Raw genomic sequence first — 21587 nt, 5'->3', positions numbered from 1 at the left:
ACATGTTTTGATTCGGTCTTTGGGGTTTTTATGTACAATATTTGCCTGCAGATAAAACTAGTACTTAATCTCCTTTACAGTTTGGGTGCCTTTTATTTTGTTCCTTTGCCTAGTAAGTATTGTCAGTACTGTTTGGAAAGTTTTACTTCAGAACTCAGAAGAGAACTTTTTAAGTTTTTCCATTTGAGTATGTTTGTCACATGTGGTTTTGAATGAGGATGACCTCCATAAGCTTATATATTTTAATATTTGGCTTCTAATTAGTGGAACTGTTTGGGAAGGACTAGGCGATACAGCCTTGCTGGAGGAGGTGTGTCACTGCGGGTGGAGTTTGAAGTTTAAAAAGCCCATGCCAACCCAGGCAGTGATGGCACACGCCTTTAATCCCAGCACTCAGGAGGCAGAGGCAGGTGGATCTCTGTAAGTTCGAGTCCAGCCTGGTCTACAAGAGCTAGTTCCAGGACAGGCTCCAAAGCTACAGAGAAACCCTGTCTCGAAAAACCAAAATCAATCAAACAAACAAACAAACAAATAAATAAAATAAAAAAGGGAAAAAAACAAAAAAACCCAAAAAGCCTATGCCAAATTCAGTTCGCTCTCTCTGTTTGCTTAGCTGCTGCTTCAGCGCCTTGCCTGCCTCTCTGCTGCCATGCTCCCTGCTAATGATCATGGACTCTAACCCCCTGGAATCATGACTCCCTATATTAAATATTTTCTTTTATAAGTTATCTTAGTCATGGTGTTCTGTTACAGCAATAGAAAAGTAATTAAGACATGGCCGTTGTTAAACTGAGATGCATTTATAGTGCATTCACCTAACTTTTTAAGCATGAAATCGTGTTAAATGTTGCAAAATGCTTTTTCATTTCAATGTATTTCTTGAAATGATCATATAGTTTTGTTCCTAATTTACTGATGTGAAATATTTAGTTTAAGACACAAATTTGTGTAATTTGAATGAAGTTAGGAAAAGTCTCAATTCACATTCTCATGAGGACTTTTGAATGAGACCTCAGAGCACATAGCAAAAGTACAAAAATGAGACAATGAAACTAAACTGCAAATCAAAGCAAATTAAAAAACTGAAGATGTGTTTGTATGTCATGTATTGAATAGGCCAAAATATTCAAGAAGATATAAAGAGCTTACAAGAAAACATAACTTCATTAAAAAATAAGCAAATGGAAGGATAGGGAGATATCTCTGTGAAAAAGAACACATTTGTACAAGTGTGTAACTTCAATTCAGATCTTTCTCACACTCACAAAACCTGGCTTTGAGCACATGGCTCTGTAAACCCCAGTGGTTGGGAGAGAAAGGATGGAGACAGTTGGCTTGATGGCTAATCAGACTAGCACAAAAATGAGTTCCAGGTTTTAGTGAGAAACCTTGTCTCAAAGGAATCTTTGAAGTGAAGATTGATAGACACGTGATGTCCCTCTGTGGCCTTTGCACCCATGTTGTACATTGGCACACATACCACAACATTCATATACACATTCATACAGTTGTATTATGCACACCTCCCTTTTACTATTCATTTTTCTCTCAGAAAGCAAAGCAAATAATTTAAAGTCTTTTCTTAAATGAAGGCTTACAACTGGTCTTGGTGTTGCATGCCTTTAACCCTATTACTTGGGATATAGAGGCAACTGAATCACTAAGTTTGAGGCCAGCCTGGTCTACAGAGTAAGTTCCAGGACAGATGGGGCCACACGGGGAAACCCTGTCTTGAATAACCAAAACTAACCAACCAATCAACATCATCAACAACAACAACAACAACAAGAAGGCACATAAATGCCAACATGTATATTTAAAATTTCCAGCATCCCTAATTATAGAAAAGTTAAAACTGTAGTGAAATATTACATATCTATTATGTTCACTCCTATCAAAAGGATAGATGTTGGTGAGGATGTGGAGAAAAGCAAACTGTTACAACTATTGGTAGTATTTTAAATTACCATGTCTATTTAGGAAAATAGTTTAGTGGGACCTTCACAAATAAAAATGCTAATACCATTTGGTCTGTAATTCCCACTATTGGGTATATAGCCAGAGGAATTTAATTTGTGTGTCAGAGAAATATGCACATTTATGCTTATTTTCTATGCCATTTTTCACAGAGCCAAGATACAAAATCTCATTTTTGGCTTCAGAGTATAAATGGACAAAGAAAATATATAAACCCATAATAGAATACTATTCATTCATAAAAGAAGGAAATCATTTCCTGTGTTAGCAATGAGGATGAACATGGAGAAGATTATATTTAGTTAAATAAAGTGTTTGATCTTGCTTATATGTGGAACTTCAGGAACTAGAGTGACGGTCGCCACAGGCTATGGGGAGGAGTAAGCTCTGTTTTTTTATTGCACTGTCAGGGACTACTGTTCATAAAGTATTCGTATAACTAGGAGACAGGATTTTAAATGCTTTCATCATCATGACAAATGTTTCAGATGATAGATAAGCTAATTACCTTGATTTGACAATTTTATATTGTTTGCATATATGGAAATTCTGTTTTGTACCCCTTAAATATGTTCAGTTGTTTTTGTTCAGTATAAATAAAACAAACTGTCATAATAGAACTCTATCACCAATCACGTGGTATGAAGAAAAATAGATCAAAATAGCCTCCATATCGCCAGAGCTACAAATTACAGCTTCAATTCTTTAATAAGTGATGATTGTGTATGAAGATTATGGGATACTAAATAGTACAAAATACAGATGACACATTTTGTGAAATTTCACAACTCCTGGTTAGCTATGTGTTTTAGGTTCTCTTTGGCTTTCTCTTAATTTTTAAAGAAGGAATTATAATGCTAAAGAAGACACAGTTAAAATTGACTTTTATACAATTAAAGGCAAAAGCCGAGTCTGAACCTGCACTTGAGCAATTCAGTCCGTGCTGAAGGCAAGCAATCATGTTCATTTACTCTTTGAATTTAATTGTTTTTGTGTTCTTACTAGCCTTGGTCTTAGATAGGTTTCCACTTAAATTAAGAAACTCACTTAAAGGCCTTCTGATACTTTTTGCATTTTAATTTTTAGTATTTTCGTAATAAAATGCCAGCAATCAATATCATAAAATGGTTTAGAAGGCAGAAAAACATTTCTAAGAACTAGTTCTATTTTGTTGATTTTTCTTAAGCAATAAGTTTCCTAGTGTTCCATTTCTAGCACATATAAGGCAATTCAAGTACATAAGATTATTTCATGGTGAAATAATTAAAATTGCATTATGAACTCTCTAAGTATCTGATTAGGATTATTATTTTATTTTATTATCTGATTATTTTTTCTTAATTTCAAGTCACATATATAATAATTAAAAAAATTTAATTTCAGATAATATACCAATTCCACAATCCATTGATACCTTTGTCTTAGTCCTTTAGATAATTTAGTAAGACTTTTTAAGTCTAGGACAGAATTTCAGCTGACTTTTTAACAGCAGTAACCTCATAGCATATATTTATCTCCCGATTTCTTCTATCATAGCATGCGGAAGTGAATTATTGAAAAGATAAAAATAAATTTGTTTGCTTTCTGTCAGAGTTCATATTCACAGCCAGCCTTGATAGAAGACCAGAATGATTTAGACAAGTTTGCTTTGGAGATTCATAACATATGCTTGCTGGACAGAATTGAGTTATCTCTGCTCTGGAGAGTAAGTCATTGTAGCGGGGGCTGACAGAGATGAAGATAACCGAGGGAAATTCAATTACCTCTTAGTGTTTTCTTTCTAATGGGATTCCTAATGTGAAAAAGATCCCGAGATGATGCGCTGCGTACTCCTGAGCTGCACCTTGGTACTGGCATCCTGAATCCTCCCAACTTTTACGTCAGACAGGCCTTCCTTACGTATAAAATAAGCAGTTTACTGTGTACAGTACATTTGATTGAAGCAGAGTTTAATTTTTTTTAACTTGACATCATTGATAATTTATATAATCCTTGACTGGACTTTGTGGTGTCTGGTTTTTCAATAAGGCTATTATTTAATATGATAGCAATATTTTTCCTCTCCAGTGACCTTTCTGAAAGTGTATTGTAGTTTCTCACTGCTGATCTATATGTGCCTCTGTCAGTTATCTTGTGCTATTTAAAAGCTGTTGGACTGCTCAGGTATTTGCATTCTTGTCTTTGCATGCTGCATTAATAATTTATTCTTTTATTCTGTTTTTCAGTGTCTTGCAATCTGGCCTTTTTTCTCCCTGGTCTTACAATAATCGTATTTAATTTGTTCTCTTTAGTATCTTTAGTGTCCATAGAGTTTTTCATTGTACCCATCTCCCTTGACAGAATTTGACATTGATGTCACACCCTTCCTCTTTGAAAGGTTTTGTTTGTCTTTACTTTCTTACCTGATATTTTGTTAGTTCACTTTTCATTTCTCATGGCTTTCAATGTCTTCTTCCTCTGATCAAAAGTATAGATCTCTGGCACAAATACCAGAGCAGTTTTAACCTTTGTATTTTGTTTTGACAGTTCACTTAATGTTAGGAATACTTAAAACTTCTAGATTGAAAACATTAAATATCTATATGAAATTTCAGTTGATTTAAATTATATACATGATTAGGAAAAAGCATTACAGAAGCACACAGTAAAACCCCCATTTTCGGGGAGTAGAAGGGAGTAGATGGGTGATGGGAACATGAGGGCTCAAGATGGTTGAGTTGGGGGTGCAGTGAAAAAGATATCTTGATAGAGGGGGTTGTTATGGCATTAGAGAGAAACCAAGTGCTAAGGAAATACCCAGGAACCCACAAGGGTGACCCCAGCCAAGACTCCTAGCAGTAGTGGAGAGGGTACCTGAACCAGCCTTCCCCTATAATCAGATTATTGAGTATCCCAATTGTCATCATTGAACCTACATTTAGAAACTGATGGAAGCAGATGTAGTGATCCACAGCCAGGCACTGGCTGAGCTCCTGGAGCTCAGTGGAAGAGAGAGGAGGGATCATATGATCAAAGGGGGGGAGGGGGGAGTCAAGATCATGATGGGGAAGCCACAGAGACAGCTGACCCAAGCTAGTAGGAGTTCATGGACTCTCGACTGACAGCTGGACATCCTGCAATGTTACTGAACTAAGCCAATGAATGTGGGCGACAAATTATGTGGCTTGATCTCTTGCGGGGTGGGGGAGCTTGCAAGTGGGACTAGGACTTATGCTGGATACGTGAATGTGGGAACCCATGTGTGACTCAGTTTTCATCTGGCGTCCATTCTGACTTACAATCATTTGAGTTCAAGCTTGCTTGCTCTACTTTTTCCAATAACCTTGAGGACTGTGAGAGACTTTTGATTTAGCCCATGAGAAAAAGAACACTCTAATAGAAAGTATACTGCTGACAACAAAGCTCGGGAATATGAAGATAGAGTAAGGCTGAGCAGCACAATCATGTTGGGGAGAAGGCTGCTCACTCAAGGACAGGGATGGTCTTGTGGTTAGATACTGACCGACTGTGCTGTGCTTTGTTCTGCTTTTGTATATATACACATTCTGAAATAAACTGTAGGCTGTTTGGCTTCTTTTGGTATGACCAGACAGACCCCCCGATTCTATCCTGTATTTTCTGTCTCTGTTCCTTTCATCTGACATTTCCTTAGACTTCACGACCCCTAATCCAGGAACCCTAGCTCCTACACGTGAACTGGTAATTTAGAGCCCATTCCCTGTGGTGGGATGCCTTGATACAGAGGAGGGGGCTTTTTCCTGCCACAACTTGATATACCAGACTTTTTTGACTCCTCAAGGAAAGCCTTACCTCCTCTGAGGAGTGCATGGGGGGTGGAATTGGTGACAGTTGTATGACTGGGGCAGACTGAGGGGCCACTGGCAGTGGCACCAGGAGTTATCCCTACTGCATGTACTGGTTTTTTGGGTGCCTATTCTCTTTGGATGGATACCTTGCTCAGCCTAGATATAGTTAGGAGGGCCTTGGACCTTCCCAAAGCAATGTGCTTTACCCTTTCTGAGGAGTGGGTGGGGGCTGGGATGGAGGGGTAAGTGAAGGGAATGGGAGGAGGGGAGGAAGTGGGAACTTGGATTGATATGTATAATGAAAAAAGATAGTTTGTTTTCAAATAAATAAATAAAAAGAAAAAAGTTCCTTCTATATTCTACCCTTATAGGTAGTCCTTTTCACTTATTCATCCTCTCAGAGTTTCTTTATGAACATGTACTCAATCAGGAATATCTATTCTTATCCTCTTTTCTGTAAATGATGGCATGTTACAAACATTATTCTATATTCTGTTCTTGGAGCTCTGTACTTTTAAATGTGTTTATATATCAAACAATAAAGTGTGAGGGACTATTTCCTCCTAGTCCCTATGCTACTAAATCATTGAAATTTTGTCTTGATATATGACCTTAATTAAAAGAAATTATTATGGAACATCTTTTAAGAGTCTGTTCTCTCCTTTCATTCTGGGATCCAACTCAAATTATCAAGCTTTCATGGCAAGCACTATTTCACTGAGCCATCTTGGTGGCCTTTGCTTTGCATTTCTTGGATATTAATTTTAATGCTATTAATGAGTCTGTTATCAGTTTTGTTATCTTGCAGAAGCTTCCTTTTTTTTTTTTCTTTTTTGAAATAGGACCTTGTACGTCCCAGGGCGGCTTCAACTTAGTTACTTAGGAAGGATGACCTTGAACTTTTGATCCTATTTTCTTCGTACTTTAGATGTGTGCCAGCACAGCTAGCTATTATGATGAAGAAATTTTTATAAAGTGATTTTCGTTACTGAATGTATGAGTGTTTTCTTTTTTATTGTCTCAATTTTTGGTTATTATTTGAAAGGGCAATTTGCACATAAAGAATTTCTTTGTTTTGCTCGATATTTTCATGTTTAAAGGTTTTATTAATATATTTAGAATTTATGTTACATTGTGTTATGAATATGCCTGAGTTTCCCTATAATCTCCACTATATAGTCCCAATTTTTCCCTCTGATCTGACATGCTGCCGCTTCTTTGCTACAGTAAGTACCTCCATGTTTTAACATGTGGCTGTAAATGCCCTCCTTTTGTTATTGACTTGTATGTGCTTTCATGCACCGATGTTGAAGGGTTTCAGTTATCAAAGCATAGCGATATGTTCTAATATAAGTAGGAATATGCGTCTCTTCCCCCTCACTGCCCTATTCAGTTTTATTCAGAATTTCAGTATCATTAATAGAATGCTAGATTTGCTTTGTCTGGTTCTCTTTTTCTTCTTTAGGCTCTTTAGGTATATAGTCATGTCTGCATATACTATAATGTCTTTCTTTTTACTTTTATGCATCTGATATTTTGTCTGATTTAATTTGCTCTTGTAAATCAAATATAAAAAATAAAATGGTAGACATTTGTTTTTGATATAGGAGAAATGTGCCATTCTTTCTCCAACTAAGTAAGATGCGACCATGAGCTGAAGTAGATACAGTTATTCTTGCTCGTGGAAGGAAAACAGCTGCTTTTTCTCTTTGTGATCAAGCACAGGTAGTATTAGTACATCTTCTTTCAAACGATTGGCTGGATTCCCTCCTTAAGATGGGTGACTACCGTCTGCTTATTTCAAACTATGTGAGGAGTTTTACTTAGGTGTTTTCTTGGTATAAAAATTAAAGTCACTGTGTTTGCTTTTTAACCGTTTTACTCGTTTAGAAGAAGTAAAATAGTTTAAAATTTGGAAATATATTCCTTATTTTAAATGTTTACTGACCTAGTTAAAAGCATAACAGATTTGCGTTTTTAAATACAGGAGATTTGAGAGAAATAAGTTAGTATTGTCTTCAGGTTTTTTTTATTTTAAAATTTTTATCAAATTTCCATTCATAAATGTTGATAGATCCTTTGAGTTTGTCTTGCCTTTCCCCATGTCGCTAACTCTATTTTATTTGTTACATTAGTTTACTAAAATAAGATCTTTTTAAAAATAATAGGTGAGTCTGATTTTGGCTTAACTAGCTATATTTTCAATCAATACTAAAGTCTTTTAGTTTGAATATGATTTTTGGTCATGGAAAAGAAATTTTGTCATTATTGATGAAGTAAATCAACAGAGTTAAGTAATTTTCCTGGGTTGATACATTCCATTTGATATGTCTCACTAAGCAAGTCTCGTTTGATCATTACAAGTTATGGTCTCTCATTCAGAACAATATCTGCGTATAAACAGCTGACCATTGTGGCCTTGTACTTATATTGCGGTTGATTTGGTTATAGTTGTCTGAGAGATACTTATAGGTGCGATCACTGATGCCTTTATTTCAGATCTCAATCTGTTTTGTTGGTTTATTTATGATTATTTGATAAATAAAATAAATACTTAAAAAATAAAATTCAGTGGGCACATGCCTTTAATCCCAATACTCAGGTTGCAGAGGATGGTGGATCTCTGTAGTTGGAGGCCAGCCTGGTCTACAAAGCAAGTTCCAGTACATCCTGGACTGTTACACAAAGAAACCCTGTATCCCAAAAAAAAAAGAAAAGAAAAGAAAAAAGAAAATCCAAATGCTTCTTGTAGGGTTAACCTTGAAAGCTCTAACAAAAACAAAACAAAACAAAACAAAAAACCCTAAAACTCAGGTAAGGAAAACAAAAACTCAGATAAGGAAAAAGAGCTTTTTAATAGTCATCTGACATCTTTCCCCTTTCATGCTCTGTAAGAGAGTTTAGGTCTTAGTCTTTTAATGTTTTTATGCGCATGTCTACAATATGTATACTTTATATATATTTTTGTATAAATAAAAATGGGATTATAATATGTAAACTGGGATTATAATATGTAAACCGCTTTGTAATTTGAGACCCTAGCCTAGCGACACTCACAGGGCGTGTTCTGTCAGGGGAGAAGCAGCTGGAGTCTGACTGCTTGTCACTGTCACTTCTCTTCTTATACACACTCCAGTGTCAAATCGCAGATTTCATTGTTCTTTCTGGACACCCTTTATTATTACTTTTAATCCTTTAATAAGTGTTCTGTGATTGCTGATATCTATTCAAAATAATGCTTTTTTTATACTCTTCAGACTCTAATTTTAGCATCAAATGTAGGACTAGAACATAGGAAATTCTTAATACAGAATAGGCAAATAATAATTATTTTCATAATAAAATGTATAATTTAGGATCAGTATCTTTTGAGGAGTCAAAATTTTCATATGTAGAATTTTAATTTTTCTCAAAATTAATTGCCAAACATATAATTTGGTAGTTCAAATATTAATCTTGTAGATTTTCTGTGAATTAAATATTGCTTTTGATACGATGGTGAAAGTTTATCCAGTTTTGCTATAAACCCCCTTTTGCTGAACAGGCTTTATTTTGTAGCATTTATATTATGAGACAGAACAAGAAATCATCATATTTATACAAGTATTAAAATTGTTATTGTAGTCTCTGATGTATTATAGAAAGCAGAAATTCAGGACTATTTATGCTGGAATTTAGTCTTGATTTACCAAAATTAACCATGTACTATTGGATAAGATAGTTTAATTCTCTCCTGCAATGTGAGTTTCTGTAAAGGTCATTGATTTATTCCTCATCTGGTACTTATATTTAGTGTAGACTGAACTTTAGATAGTAAATTAGAAGTGTCATTTTCTATTTCAATTATCTTGGCATTTTATTTTAATTCATGTCTGTAGATTATTTAAACCAGCTCTCAAATATATGCTCAGTTTGTATATTTTGATTAACTTTATGTGTGCTTTTAAGATTGTCTCAAGTTCAAAGAAAACAAATTAATTCTGAACTAAATAATTATTAATTGAGTGTTAAATGTTTTCTATCCATTACGTATTATATTATTTAAATTTTCATGTTACTAAGTTGAATTTCTCATTTTATTTTTATCTATTAGTTAAAGTATAGTATAAACGATACATTGTAATTCTCTGTGTATGTGTATTTGTTAGTAATTTTTTGGCTTATTTGTGTAAGGACAAGGTCTCATTTTGTAGCTCATGCCGACCTTAAAGTCATGATAATCTTCTTGCCTCGGCCTCATGAGTGCTTGACTTACATATATGTGCCACCATGCTTGTATTTTCTTTCTCGCTTTTCAGATACTCTTGCCTTCTTGAAAATGCTTGTTCGTTACTAGTGTGTGTAGTAAATGGGACTTAGAAATGTATTATGCTTCTTGGTTTGAATTTGTAGTAAGTAATTAATTAGCGAGCTTCCATAGACCCTCATCCTAAGTAATCTTGCAGTATCCAGGCTGTGCTCACATGTCCCGCTGCCAGTTTGGAGCTCTCCTGGGAAGGGTGGTGTCAGAGCGCTTATTGCCATACAGGTTGCTTTTCCCAGCAAAAGACCGTCTTCTTTATACTCTTGTTATCCTATTGTCCAAGGCATGGACATAGGCTTCTTATTTTCCTTTTATAGGTATAACAACCACAGAAAGGCCTCAGAATGCCGAGGAGGATTAACAGAACAGTCCTGGGGGAGAGATACTGCATCTCCTAGAGTTCACATGTATTGGAAATGCCTTTCGACTCTTAGACTTCTCAGCCCAGGCCTTTTCTCTTTGCCTACCCTTAGGCCTGTTCAGGTCCTTGGAGTAAAAGATTTTCTGGCTATATATTGTTTTCTTCTGGAATTAGGTCCCATCCACTTATTGTCAGTAATTCAACCAGTCTCCCTCTGTCTCTGTCTCTCTGTGTGTGTAGGCATGTGAGTGCACAGACACAGGTGCATGTGGGTGGACATTCAGATGTGTGCCTATGCTGTGACTATCAGAGGACAGCCTTGGGTATCATCTGTAGGTGCTGTGCACCTTTCTGCAAGGCTAGAACTCAGTATTTCTCAGTTCATTTTCAGAGTGAGGTCTATGTAGGATTCAGTGGAGGGTGCCTTTTATGTTGTTTCACTTTCTGTAATTTCCATGTTGGCATTTACATTTTCTCCTTTCGGTCTTCTCTGGGTGGGTAACTGTTGAACAGATCATGTGAACATTTGTTTAGGGCACACATATGTTTACTATGTAAATGTGAACTAGTCCTAGCCGTGGTGAGTAAGTCGGATCTTCATGAGTTCAGGACAGCCTGGACCATATAGTAAGTTCCAGTCCAGTCAAGGTTATATCTTGAAACCCTATCTCAAATTTTGTTTCATACTGTGTTGTTTGGAATTTGTACATGAAAAATCCTTTTCTTGTATGAGTCACCCATGGTATTTGTAAATATATCTACTCTTTTAACCACGAGATCTTACTAAGTTAAATAAATGACCATTGTTTTATATGGTTTAAAAATCACATTTCAGTCCTATTTATTGTTTAAATTCTGTCAGTTTTATTGAACCATACAGTTTTTACTTAATTTACCAAATAGATAGATGATGTATTGCTGGCAGTGTTAGTGGACCTGTCTTGCCTTTGTATAGTGTTTGGGCATTTATCTAAAATTTGGTGGTTTGAAAAATATCACTTGGTACTCTAGTAAGTAATAAAACAGTTTTGTATATACATTGGAAAGTATGTACAAACTTCAGCCTGTTTGTGTTGACTTGTTTTTACAAATATATGTAAGGCATTTTAAAACAAGCTCTTATTATGAGAAACCTAAAGGTTTCAAACCTGTGTTAATCTTTAAATCATTTAATATTATTGGGTACTGCAGTTTGTAGAGATAAGGCCCCAGAACACATTGCACCTAGTCCATTAAAAGAAGAAGAAATGGGAGAGATACTTTGATAAGTGTCCTGCCTGTTTTAACCTTGAATGCTATTATGGCGTGGGCTGGGAAGGGGGATGGTGCTATATCTGTTTCATTGGCTTAGACTTTTTCCTGCTGAGAGAAATCAATACTCTGAGGCGCTGCATGACAGAGAGATCACTTCAGAATTAAAGGTGGCTGTCACACATTATCACTGGGTGACTTTTGTTTGCTGTTGAGGTTTTGAAGCTTTCATTTTTCTTAGTCTTTTTCAGGAGCCTAAGGTTTCTGTAGATAGCATTATTATTATTATTATTTTTTAGGATCAGACTTTAAATCTGGGGTGAATGTCAAAGGACAAAGACCCCCAAAAGTAAATAATTGAGAAACTTCTTCATTTGTTGAACCTTATGTGGTTTTCCTTTTCAACAGTTTTCAGTAAATTTATAGTAGAAGTGATTTCGAAACAATTGAGAAGTAACATTCTTAAACTGTTTGGCAGAAGCCATGCTTCCTTAATTAAAATTCCAATAATCTGTGTAGCTCTTAAAATGGAGGAGGTAGAACTGTATATTCTGACATGGAATGAAATACTCTAAACCCACCAACTGTAGAAAACAGTGGTCACAAGCTGCTTTGTTTTCTGTCTAACGGCAATTTTTTTTAATATTTAGATGTTAAACACTAAATTATTAAAGCAATTCATTTATATTGTTACATACTAAACTAGTAAAAGGACTCTGTTATGTTTTGAGAGTTCTGGTTTCAAAAATTTGTGTTCTTTTGTTTTTGTTTTTTAATAATCTGATAAATTAGTTGCCCTGATCATTTAGTTCAAATAAAACATGTTATTCTAGAAATCCAGTGCTCTGTAGAATGAATGAGCTGTTCCTTCTTTTTTTCTTTGTTGTTCTTGTTTTTAAACTGGCATCTTCTGTGTAGCCCTAGGTGGTGTGGGGCTCACCACGGATCCCAGCTGGCCCAGCGCTCCAGTTTTGGTATTAATAGTTTGTAGACTTTTCTCTTCTCTAGTTCTTGAACACTCCGGGTACACATTATAATGATGCTGCAACTGTCATTAGAGAACAGGTGATATTTTTGTGAATTTTTTCTATTATTTTTCATATATTAGGCCATTGATTTTTAATAGGCATTTATATCAGTGATCCAAATTCTCTGCTTTTCTCATACTTTAAGGCTGTTTCTTCTAAGTTCTACAGTAGCTGATTTAATGTTTTTTCTAATTTTCCTTACGAATTTTTATTGATTTATAAGTTAATCTGAAGCGAGTTTCTTAAATGTCAATTATATGGGAGCTTTAAAAAAGCATATTCTTTCACCTTAGTCAAACAAAGAATAAAAAGAATCAGTATTTCTAGTTCATTCTCTGCATAACTTCTTATTCTAGTCTTCTGAATAGACTTTTTAAAATCAAATTAATTTATTTGTGCATGTGAATTGGGGTGTTCTAGTTAGAAGACAACTTGTGGAAGTTGGGTTTCTTCTTCTCTCTTGTGGGTCCTTGAGATCTTATGCAGGTTCTCAGGTTTGTTGACAAGCACCTACAAGAATAAAGGTGAGCCATCACATTAGCTCCTAATAGACTTTTTAAAAATTATTTTAAAGAAACTCAATGGTTTTTCTTGTTCACATAAAATTCCAAGGGAATACTTTGGATGTAATCTGCATTTGTCAAGAATAATAGGACACATAGGCAGACATAAGGGTACTATGTGATGTGACTGAATTATAGGCTATGTATCCTAGGTAATAAAATGTAGTCTTGTGCTTGAGGGGGAACCCTGTAGTAGTGCGCTTGCCTAGCATGTGTTTCAACTCAGTACCACACATACACACACAAAAATGTTTTGAATTTTTTGGCCGTCATGTACTTTTGGGGGTTGAAAGTAGAATATATAAATGTATTTATACTATTAAAAATTCTTTTAGAAAAAAACTAGTGATTGCTCATAAGAAGCTATCAAATTATTTCTAACTCAATTTTGAACTAATAGAAATCTTTCTCTAAAGTGAAATAAGTGGGGAAAACTGATGCCACATGTTACTGAATATCGAAAACGTTTACGATGAGGGTGGCTAGCTCTGCTTTTATAGTTCAGTGTTGGATGGTTACTGTGTAGGTGAAGATCGTGTGCTCAACTTGTGAATAAACGGTTGGATCAGCTATGAAATATTGAAGGATAAGTCTAATTGATAATAATACATGATGTGGGAAATGGATGATAAGAATGGGATATTTGATAAAACTGTAGTAAATATACAAGCATTTCATGAGCAAGAGCCATAAAGACAACATGTTAGTGCCATGAGAGAAGGTCAGTTCAGTGCCAGAAGGAAACCTGAATAAGCTGTTCGATTGCCAGGATACTTCTCTTTCAATGCCCATGCAAAGGGCAAATAGTGAAATAGGATAAAATCATGCAGTCTACATGAAAAAACTCAGGACCACGAGGGGTGCACCCACACACTGAGACAATGGGGTTGTTCTATCGGGAACTCACCAAGGCCAACTGGCCTGGGTCTGAAAAAGCATGGGATAAATCCGGACTAGCTGAACATAGCAGACAATGAGGACTGCTGAAAACTCAAGGACAATGGCAATGGGTTTTTGATCCTACCGCACGTACTGGCTTTGGGGGAGCCTAGGCAGTTTGGATGCTCACCTTACTAGACCTGGATGAAGGTGGGCAGTCCTTGGGCTTCCCACAGGTCAGGGAACCCTGATTGCTCTTCGAGCAGATGAGGGAGGGGGACTTGATTGGGGGAGGGGGAGGGAAATGGGAAGCGGTTGCGGGAACGAGGCAGAAATCCTTAATAAATAAAAAAAAAAAAAAACCAAAAACTAAATTTTCTATTGTCTCTGCTTCTTCAGCTAGAGAGCCAGTGTAGGAACTTACGTTGTGGTCAGTGTAAGTTATTTTCTTATTCCATTATAACTTACTTGTTATAAATAAATTAATTCTAAGAAGCAAGTTCATTTTATTTTTCTTTATTAATTCTACAGTAATGAATATCAAATTTCTTTATTAGTCTTCAACTGCAAATTGAATTTTTTCCCTTTCAAGGCAATTTCTTTTGTTTTTGCATTCAGATCCTTATGTACTATCGTTGTGATGTTATTTATTTTATGTGACTTTTAAGTCCAGAAAAGCAGAGGTAATGTGAAGTAAAATGTTCTGCCTAAAAATAATACTGAAGGAGAAATTTAGAGCTACCTTTATTTTTTATGTCCTAAATTCCATTGTCAGTTGAACTTTCGGGATGGAGTCTCACAGGTACCTCCATTCAATCTTGAAAAAGATACATGTTTTCCTCCAATACATGTGTGCCACTCAAATATTCCTCATATGTACCTGCCTGAATAATATAAAGTATTATTGGTAGTTGATGAGAACATCTTCAATTTACACTATTAAGATATTTTTAAAAACGGAGACAAGTTCATTATATGTTTTAGAAACATTCTTATTTGGTTTCCTGTTATCACATTTTAAGGGCAAATGTGACTGTAATGTTCTACAAGGAGACAAAGATTGATAATCAGAAAAGAATGGTCCTTTAATGTGATTTATATCTATAGATTTTATGTCAGATATGAAAAGTTGCCTTTTAAATTGTAAAGAAAGACCCATTAAGGAACACTTTAAACCATTTTACTATTTAGCTTACCTTGAGTCCTTGTTTTTAGAAATGCCTTTTCAGCAAACTTTGATAGGCTAGCAAATGTTTATTGTTCAAGTATTTATAAAAAGTTGAAATAGTCTCTGTAGTAAGGTCTTGCTACAAGTAAGGCACTTAAAGTAGTGTCTAATATGAAGATATGTAATGTTTATAGGAATATAGTGATCATTGATTTCTCTAGTTTCCACCAATAATTTGAATTTCCTCTCAGATAAAGTTAGAAAAGGCATACTGTAGATGTAGTGGGATATATATATATATATATATATATATATATATATATATCACTGTACCCTTACACTGTTCCTTTATCTGTAGGTTAGCTTCTTAGCTCCTTCATGGATCTCTGAAAATACCACTGTCAAAATAACAGTTGCAACAATGAAATAATACCCCTTTTCACTTAGGCTGCTGTCCATTCTGATATTTAAAAAATATTTTTCCTTCTGTTTTTTCAAATCAAATTTGCATAAGTTCCTCCTCCTGTGACTTCTTCATCATAGCCCTTCAACAGACAAAAATGTGATATTTACTTTTGATTTTCTCTGGCCTACTATCTGGTATGTCTTATCGTCTCTACATCAGCACTTACATAACTTGTTTTTATATGATTTTAATATTTATTTTATTAATTGTATAGCAATGCATTTCAATTTTTAGCAGTAGTTAAATAAAACTGAATATTTTGTTCCTAAGCTAATTATTTGTTTTTACAGTCATATATTTTTATACTGATATTGTGTTATTTATACCTAGTTATACGACGTTTAAAGTCTAAAAATAGAGTGTTGTGAAGCAGGAAATTCTGCCCATGGAAAAATCAAATGAAAGCATGCTTTTGAGTTTGTACTCAGCTGATGCGTAGGGCCCCTCCTCCCCCTGCAGATTGCCCAGAATATTAGAATTTTTCTTCCTCTTCCCAGTTTGTCCCTCTTCTACTTTCATGTCTTGCCTGCTGCTCTCTCTCCCAGTGAACTTGATGGGGATATTTTTCCAGACCCGGGAATCTTTTCAATGGCCACACCACAGAAGAAAAACATCTTTCCCTCTTCCACCAACCATTAGTTGCTTGTTAATCCTCAGGGAAGGGTTCGATGTTGTGAATTTGTCCCTGTATGACAAGATGTTGAAGGACATAGTCTTTCCCAGGACACCAGAGCTGCTGAGTGCAGAGCTAACATCAGCCATGTCAGCCTAGAGAACAGGGTCCCAGAGCCCTCTCTGCTCCTTCATCTGCTTCTCACGTTCTTTCTGCTTTCTTCCTTGATGCTCACTTTGAGGGAATGATATAGATGACCTCTTTATGGCTAAGCACTCAACAGTCACTTGTTCTTGGAATTAAACTAATCCGCTCATAAAGCAATTTTAGGCTAAAAAAGAAGTTTAAGGCTTTAAAAACAGAGAAATTAAGGAATTGGCCAACACTATCAAGAAATATTAGCCAGATGATAATCTGGTTTATTTTGATTCATAGTGATTTTTTTCTATTTTTCATTCTGAATTCTACAATTTCTTTCAATTTGAATAATTATTGAAAAATACTTTGACCTGTATTTTTTTCTTGTGTAAAATGTATTGATTCTCTGTTTTTCTTTTATGCTTCTGCTTTAAAGGTTTATTTTCTTCCATCTTCAAAATCATCCATTGTTAAATTCAGTCTTTGATTCCTTATGAAATGGTACATTACAATACACGTTTTTCTTTATGCACGTGACTATAGAACTGTCTCTTCTAATTTTTCTTCTTCTTTTTCGCTAATGGTCCCGAGTCTTGGGTTCAGATGGAGGTGATTTGACTTGCGGTTTTGCATTCTACTGACACCCATTCTCGGCCCTTTGATCAGATGTAAGTTTCTGCATTAACCACTGTCTACTACTGCACAACGAAGCTTCTCTGAGCTCCAAGACCTGGTCTGCTTTAAGTATAAGATATGAATTTAGAAGGTTGCTTGATACTAATCCATTTAGTAGGCTAATAGAAGTAGGTTCACCCCTGGGGCCTGTGAGCTCCCCCAAACATGGTTTCTAAGCAAGATTTACATTATCAGGGATGGGTTTCCTCTTGCGGCACAGTACTTAGATCCAATCAGAAAGTGGTACTTCCTCAATCCCATTTGTGACTCTATTGCATCACTAGATATGTCTCGTTGTGTTTGACTTTATTGTAATTAAAGATAAATAAGTCTGCTGATGACTTTTGTCTCTCTAGACCTGTTGAACCTTTTGTTACCATGAAAGTCAGCCAGTAGAAAGGAAGCTTTCTGGTCAGTACCAGCATGTTTTCTCTGTGCCATGTGATCAAAGTGGGCAGTGTCTTCAGCAATAGCACCTTAATAATAAGTTCAATACCATGAGTCTGTGTCGTTCTGAAGGTCCCCAGGCAACACATACATGACTAACAACTTACCTGCCATTGGGCTTTTTATTTGGTACTTTATGACTTTGAGAATTAACTCTAAGTCAACTCATATATCTTACAGAAGTTTTCATGCATCTTTAATGTTAGGTATTTCTCCCTCACCCCTTCTACCCTCTGATTTCTTCCCTCTCTACCTTAAATCTCCCTCCCCAATAGTCCCTCTTTTCCCTTCATTAGGTCATTTTTTTAAGGATTCAAATGTCCTATAAGTTTATGATTCCATAAGTAGTGGGTTAAATTGTGTTTGGATTAAATAGATTTTTTTCCCTGTGTAGTTGCCATAGTTCTGCTGTGTTTAAGTTTTGGGTTTATCTTTGGACCATTCCCCCCACCCCCTGCTCTATAGAATAGAGAGTGTTCAATGCTTCTAGAGGTGTTTATTTGCTCTTCTGTACACTGAGCAGGAGGAGCATACTATCTACACAAACTATTTTCTTTTTACCTCATACAATAATTGCATTGGGTGATCTGGGCTAATTTTTCAGTATGATGTATATTACCCCTGCGTGGTTTAGGACAATCAGGACCTTCTCTGTTGCTGGAGTTGTGGTGGGAGTTGCATAGACTACATAGCCTACAGTCTATCCATACTTCTACTATGCATCTAACAGGAGAGGGAGATAACCACAATGTGTATGTGTAATATATAAAGTAACAACAACAATCAAATGCAGTCTACTTTCCAGAGGGTGTGTATATGTATGTGTGCATATACTTTAATTTGGAGGTTAAGGCCATGAGTTGGTAGACTCTGTAGAGGGTCAAGTTTGCATCAGTGCTCATGCCTCTAATCATGGTCACAAAAGCATAGTGAATGTGACACCAGAACTGGCAGAACTCTTAAAAAAGAAAAGAAAAGCGTTTGGGAACTAGCATTGTGCCCATTATTGCTAAAGAATAAAAAACCCTAAGTTGTTTTAGAAAATTGCTATGATAGTATTTCTTAAACTTTGATGTACATATCATTACCTGGGGAAGATGAAAGTCCAAATAACTACTTTTGAATTTTGGGAATGGGACTTAATTCTGACTTTTTAATCTTCCAGGTGATTCTTTTGCTGAAGGTTGATTTTATAGGTAGAATTTAAGAGACCAAATTTTTCTTTTTTAAAGTTTTGAGAAATTACTGTGATTACTAATCTAAGCTTTAAAAAAACCAACAAAACATAGCAACAACAACAACAAACCCCAAACTTCTCATCCTGGCCTTAGCAGTGCCCTTATAACTTGTCTCATTACAACCCACTCTCCTGAATCTGTCATGGTCATTTTAACATGTGAATTGATCCTGTATTCTTCTGTTTAAAATTTTTTCAGGGTATTTGAGTGAATGTAAACACACCATAATTATTTAATATAATGTCTCCAAATTTATTTTGTAGCAGTGTTTCCTCTACTTGATCTAAAGACCTCTGCAACCTCACGTTCCTTTGGCTGTAGTGAAGGACCCAGCTTTCACGTGTTTGCTGTTTGTTACTGATAATATCTCTGTTTAACTGTTAAAAGCTTCGGAGTGTTTCTTATTCCTGACTTTAGAAAACTAAATTAATTAATGTTTAATGGTCATTATAAATTTAGCATTAAAGTTTTGGTTGGTTTGATTAATTCTAAAAATTGTTTCATGATACATTTTTGTTTTTTATCCATACTTTTATAGTTAATTAATTAATAAATCTTTTTCTCCCCCTTCCAGTCATTGTGTGCTCAATATTCTGCAGACAAACGTGAAGAAGAGAAGATGTGTGATCATTTGATAAGAGCAGCTAAATATCGAGACCATGTGACAGCAACTCAGTTAATCCAGAAAATTATCAACCTTCTCACAGACAAGCATGGAGCATGGGGAAGTTCTGCAGTGAGGTAGGAAAGCCTTCAGGGTCAGTTCCTCCTCCTTTTAGGCGGCCTAGGTTTAAATAAATGACTTGGAATGTAAACAAGGCCAAATGAAGAATGGAATTCAGTTTATGTCTTTAGGAAGAGTTCATCTGTATGTGTATCTTTATAGATCTTTTGAGGTACTAGTTCTTTCAAATTATTTTTAAAGATAATTTGTTCATCCTTATTCATCTTACAGTGAATTGGTTAGACAAACAAATATTATTTTATTGATTCCATGTCATAAAATCTCCTGAAATACATCATTTCTAAAATGATTTTATATTTAACATATGTATCTTATAGAAAGAGAATGTAGTTTAGAACTTTTTCTGTAAATAATTTTGACATTTTCTTAAAATTAACTCAAAGTTTGAATTGAAGGCCATTTGTAAGATTATTTGCAAGTGTTCAGTAACATAGACAAGGTATATAACTTTTGTTTTCAAGTATTGAGGTCAACTCTTGGAGAGTAATATACACAGATCTCTGATAGGAACCGTGTGTATTTGGTTCTTTTCAATCCTACTCCAGTTGATGTGATGTGGGATGATGACCATCAAAGGCCTTGACTGTTGGGTCAGTGGTTGTTAACGCCTTCTAACACCATAGTTGCCCACCCCCCACGCTCACTCTCTGTGCTGTGTCAACAAGGCTGTCGACTTTGTGGTGCTTTAAGGCTGCCTATTTGATGAGGTCATTTTTATACCAGGTACTGAGTAGACTAGTATAGTCCTTTGATGTGCATGGTAATAGTGGGAATGATGTATATTTGTTAAAGTTTTTCATTACTTTTTCTTGAAAGAAAGTGTAAAATTTAAAAAAATTGGGGGTAACTACACTCTTTCATGGGTGAGTGTTATCGAGAGACTAAGGTCCTTTCTAGTGATACTTGTTTAGTACACCATTTCTGTACTGCCATAGTCAAGTATTTTAAAATGATTTTGTTGTAACAAAATATTCTTTTTTTTACAGTTTAAAAAGATTTGTTTTTATAATTAAATGAGGTTGTTTGAGAAATTTGTGCAGACACTCGAGTGGAAGCCACCTCTTGCACAAAATATTCTTGAAAAGATGAATGGTCTATAGTGTGTATTTATCTGAAATAATTACTGGCTTATAGTAGAGTTACCAAGAGGCATCAACTCTATTATTCTATACATTATTAAAAGTAAATTCTCAAAAATTTTAATACACCTGAAAATCCAAAGAAACAAACATTTTTAGTGTTTTTCTCAAATAATAATAATAAGAGTTGTTATAGTCTTGACTTTTGAATAATACCTTTTTAATTTGGTCTAGTAACAAAAGATACATTATTAAAAAGAAAATTTACATTAGTGAATTGATAGCTTTGTCTGTCCAAATCTTGCATTTTGTTAAACAGCATATGACAAAGCCATGTTCATATTTCTCTGCCATTATATTTGGTCCTGTGTCACTTATTTAGAACACTTGGTTGCTCTCTGATGCCTTTATGCAGTTGTCTTAACACTCTGCTATTTTTTATTAATCCTTATTATAGTGAATTTCTATACAGTGGTGCTCTTTTTCGGCTGTATAAGAAGATGTAGCTGACAGAAAGTGTGCTGGCTCACCATTCTGTGACAGTGCTTAACTCTTCTCTGCTTTTCCTTGTATGAGGCTTGCATAATCAGCTTGTAAATTATGGACATGTTTGTAATAAATGGGAATAACACAGTGTACTTTGTTCTTCACTTAGCATAATTCTAGAAAGCATAAATGGCATTAGGGAAAATCAGAGTCGTAGTGTAGCTGTAATGCATTTAACTATCCTTGGCCTGTTAAAAGAAATATGCACAATGAGCAAATTTCTAGTGTGGAATTAAATTATTTTAGGTAAATTTCTTTGTCTTTTATCTTAGGAATCATAGTAGTATTTTGTCTTTAATTCAGT

At 35.2% G+C, this 21587-nt stretch overlaps 1 protein-coding gene across 5 annotated transcripts in view; it reads left to right on the top strand.

The window, feature by feature from the left end:
* Lrba (LPS responsive beige-like anchor protein) overlaps window positions 1-21587 on the top strand; it is a 478937-nt gene that overhangs the window by 170914 nt on the left and 286436 nt on the right. For all 5 annotated transcript variants that reach the window (XM_041659437.1, XM_041659438.1, XM_041659435.1 and 2 more), the window contains exon 37: window positions 19488-19654. In XM_041659437.1, coding sequence (XP_041515371.1) covers window positions 19488-19654 — 167 coding nt within the window. The remainder of the gene's footprint in view (window positions 1-19487; window positions 19655-21587) is intronic.

Source organism: Microtus oregoni, unplaced genomic scaffold, assembly GCF_018167655.1.
Source record: "Microtus oregoni isolate MIOR12 unplaced genomic scaffold, Mior012 000010F_ref0000083, whole genome shotgun sequence".
Lineage (NCBI taxonomy): Eukaryota > Metazoa > Chordata > Mammalia > Rodentia > Cricetidae > Microtus > Microtus oregoni.
This window is presented reverse-complemented; position numbering and strand designations above follow the sequence as displayed.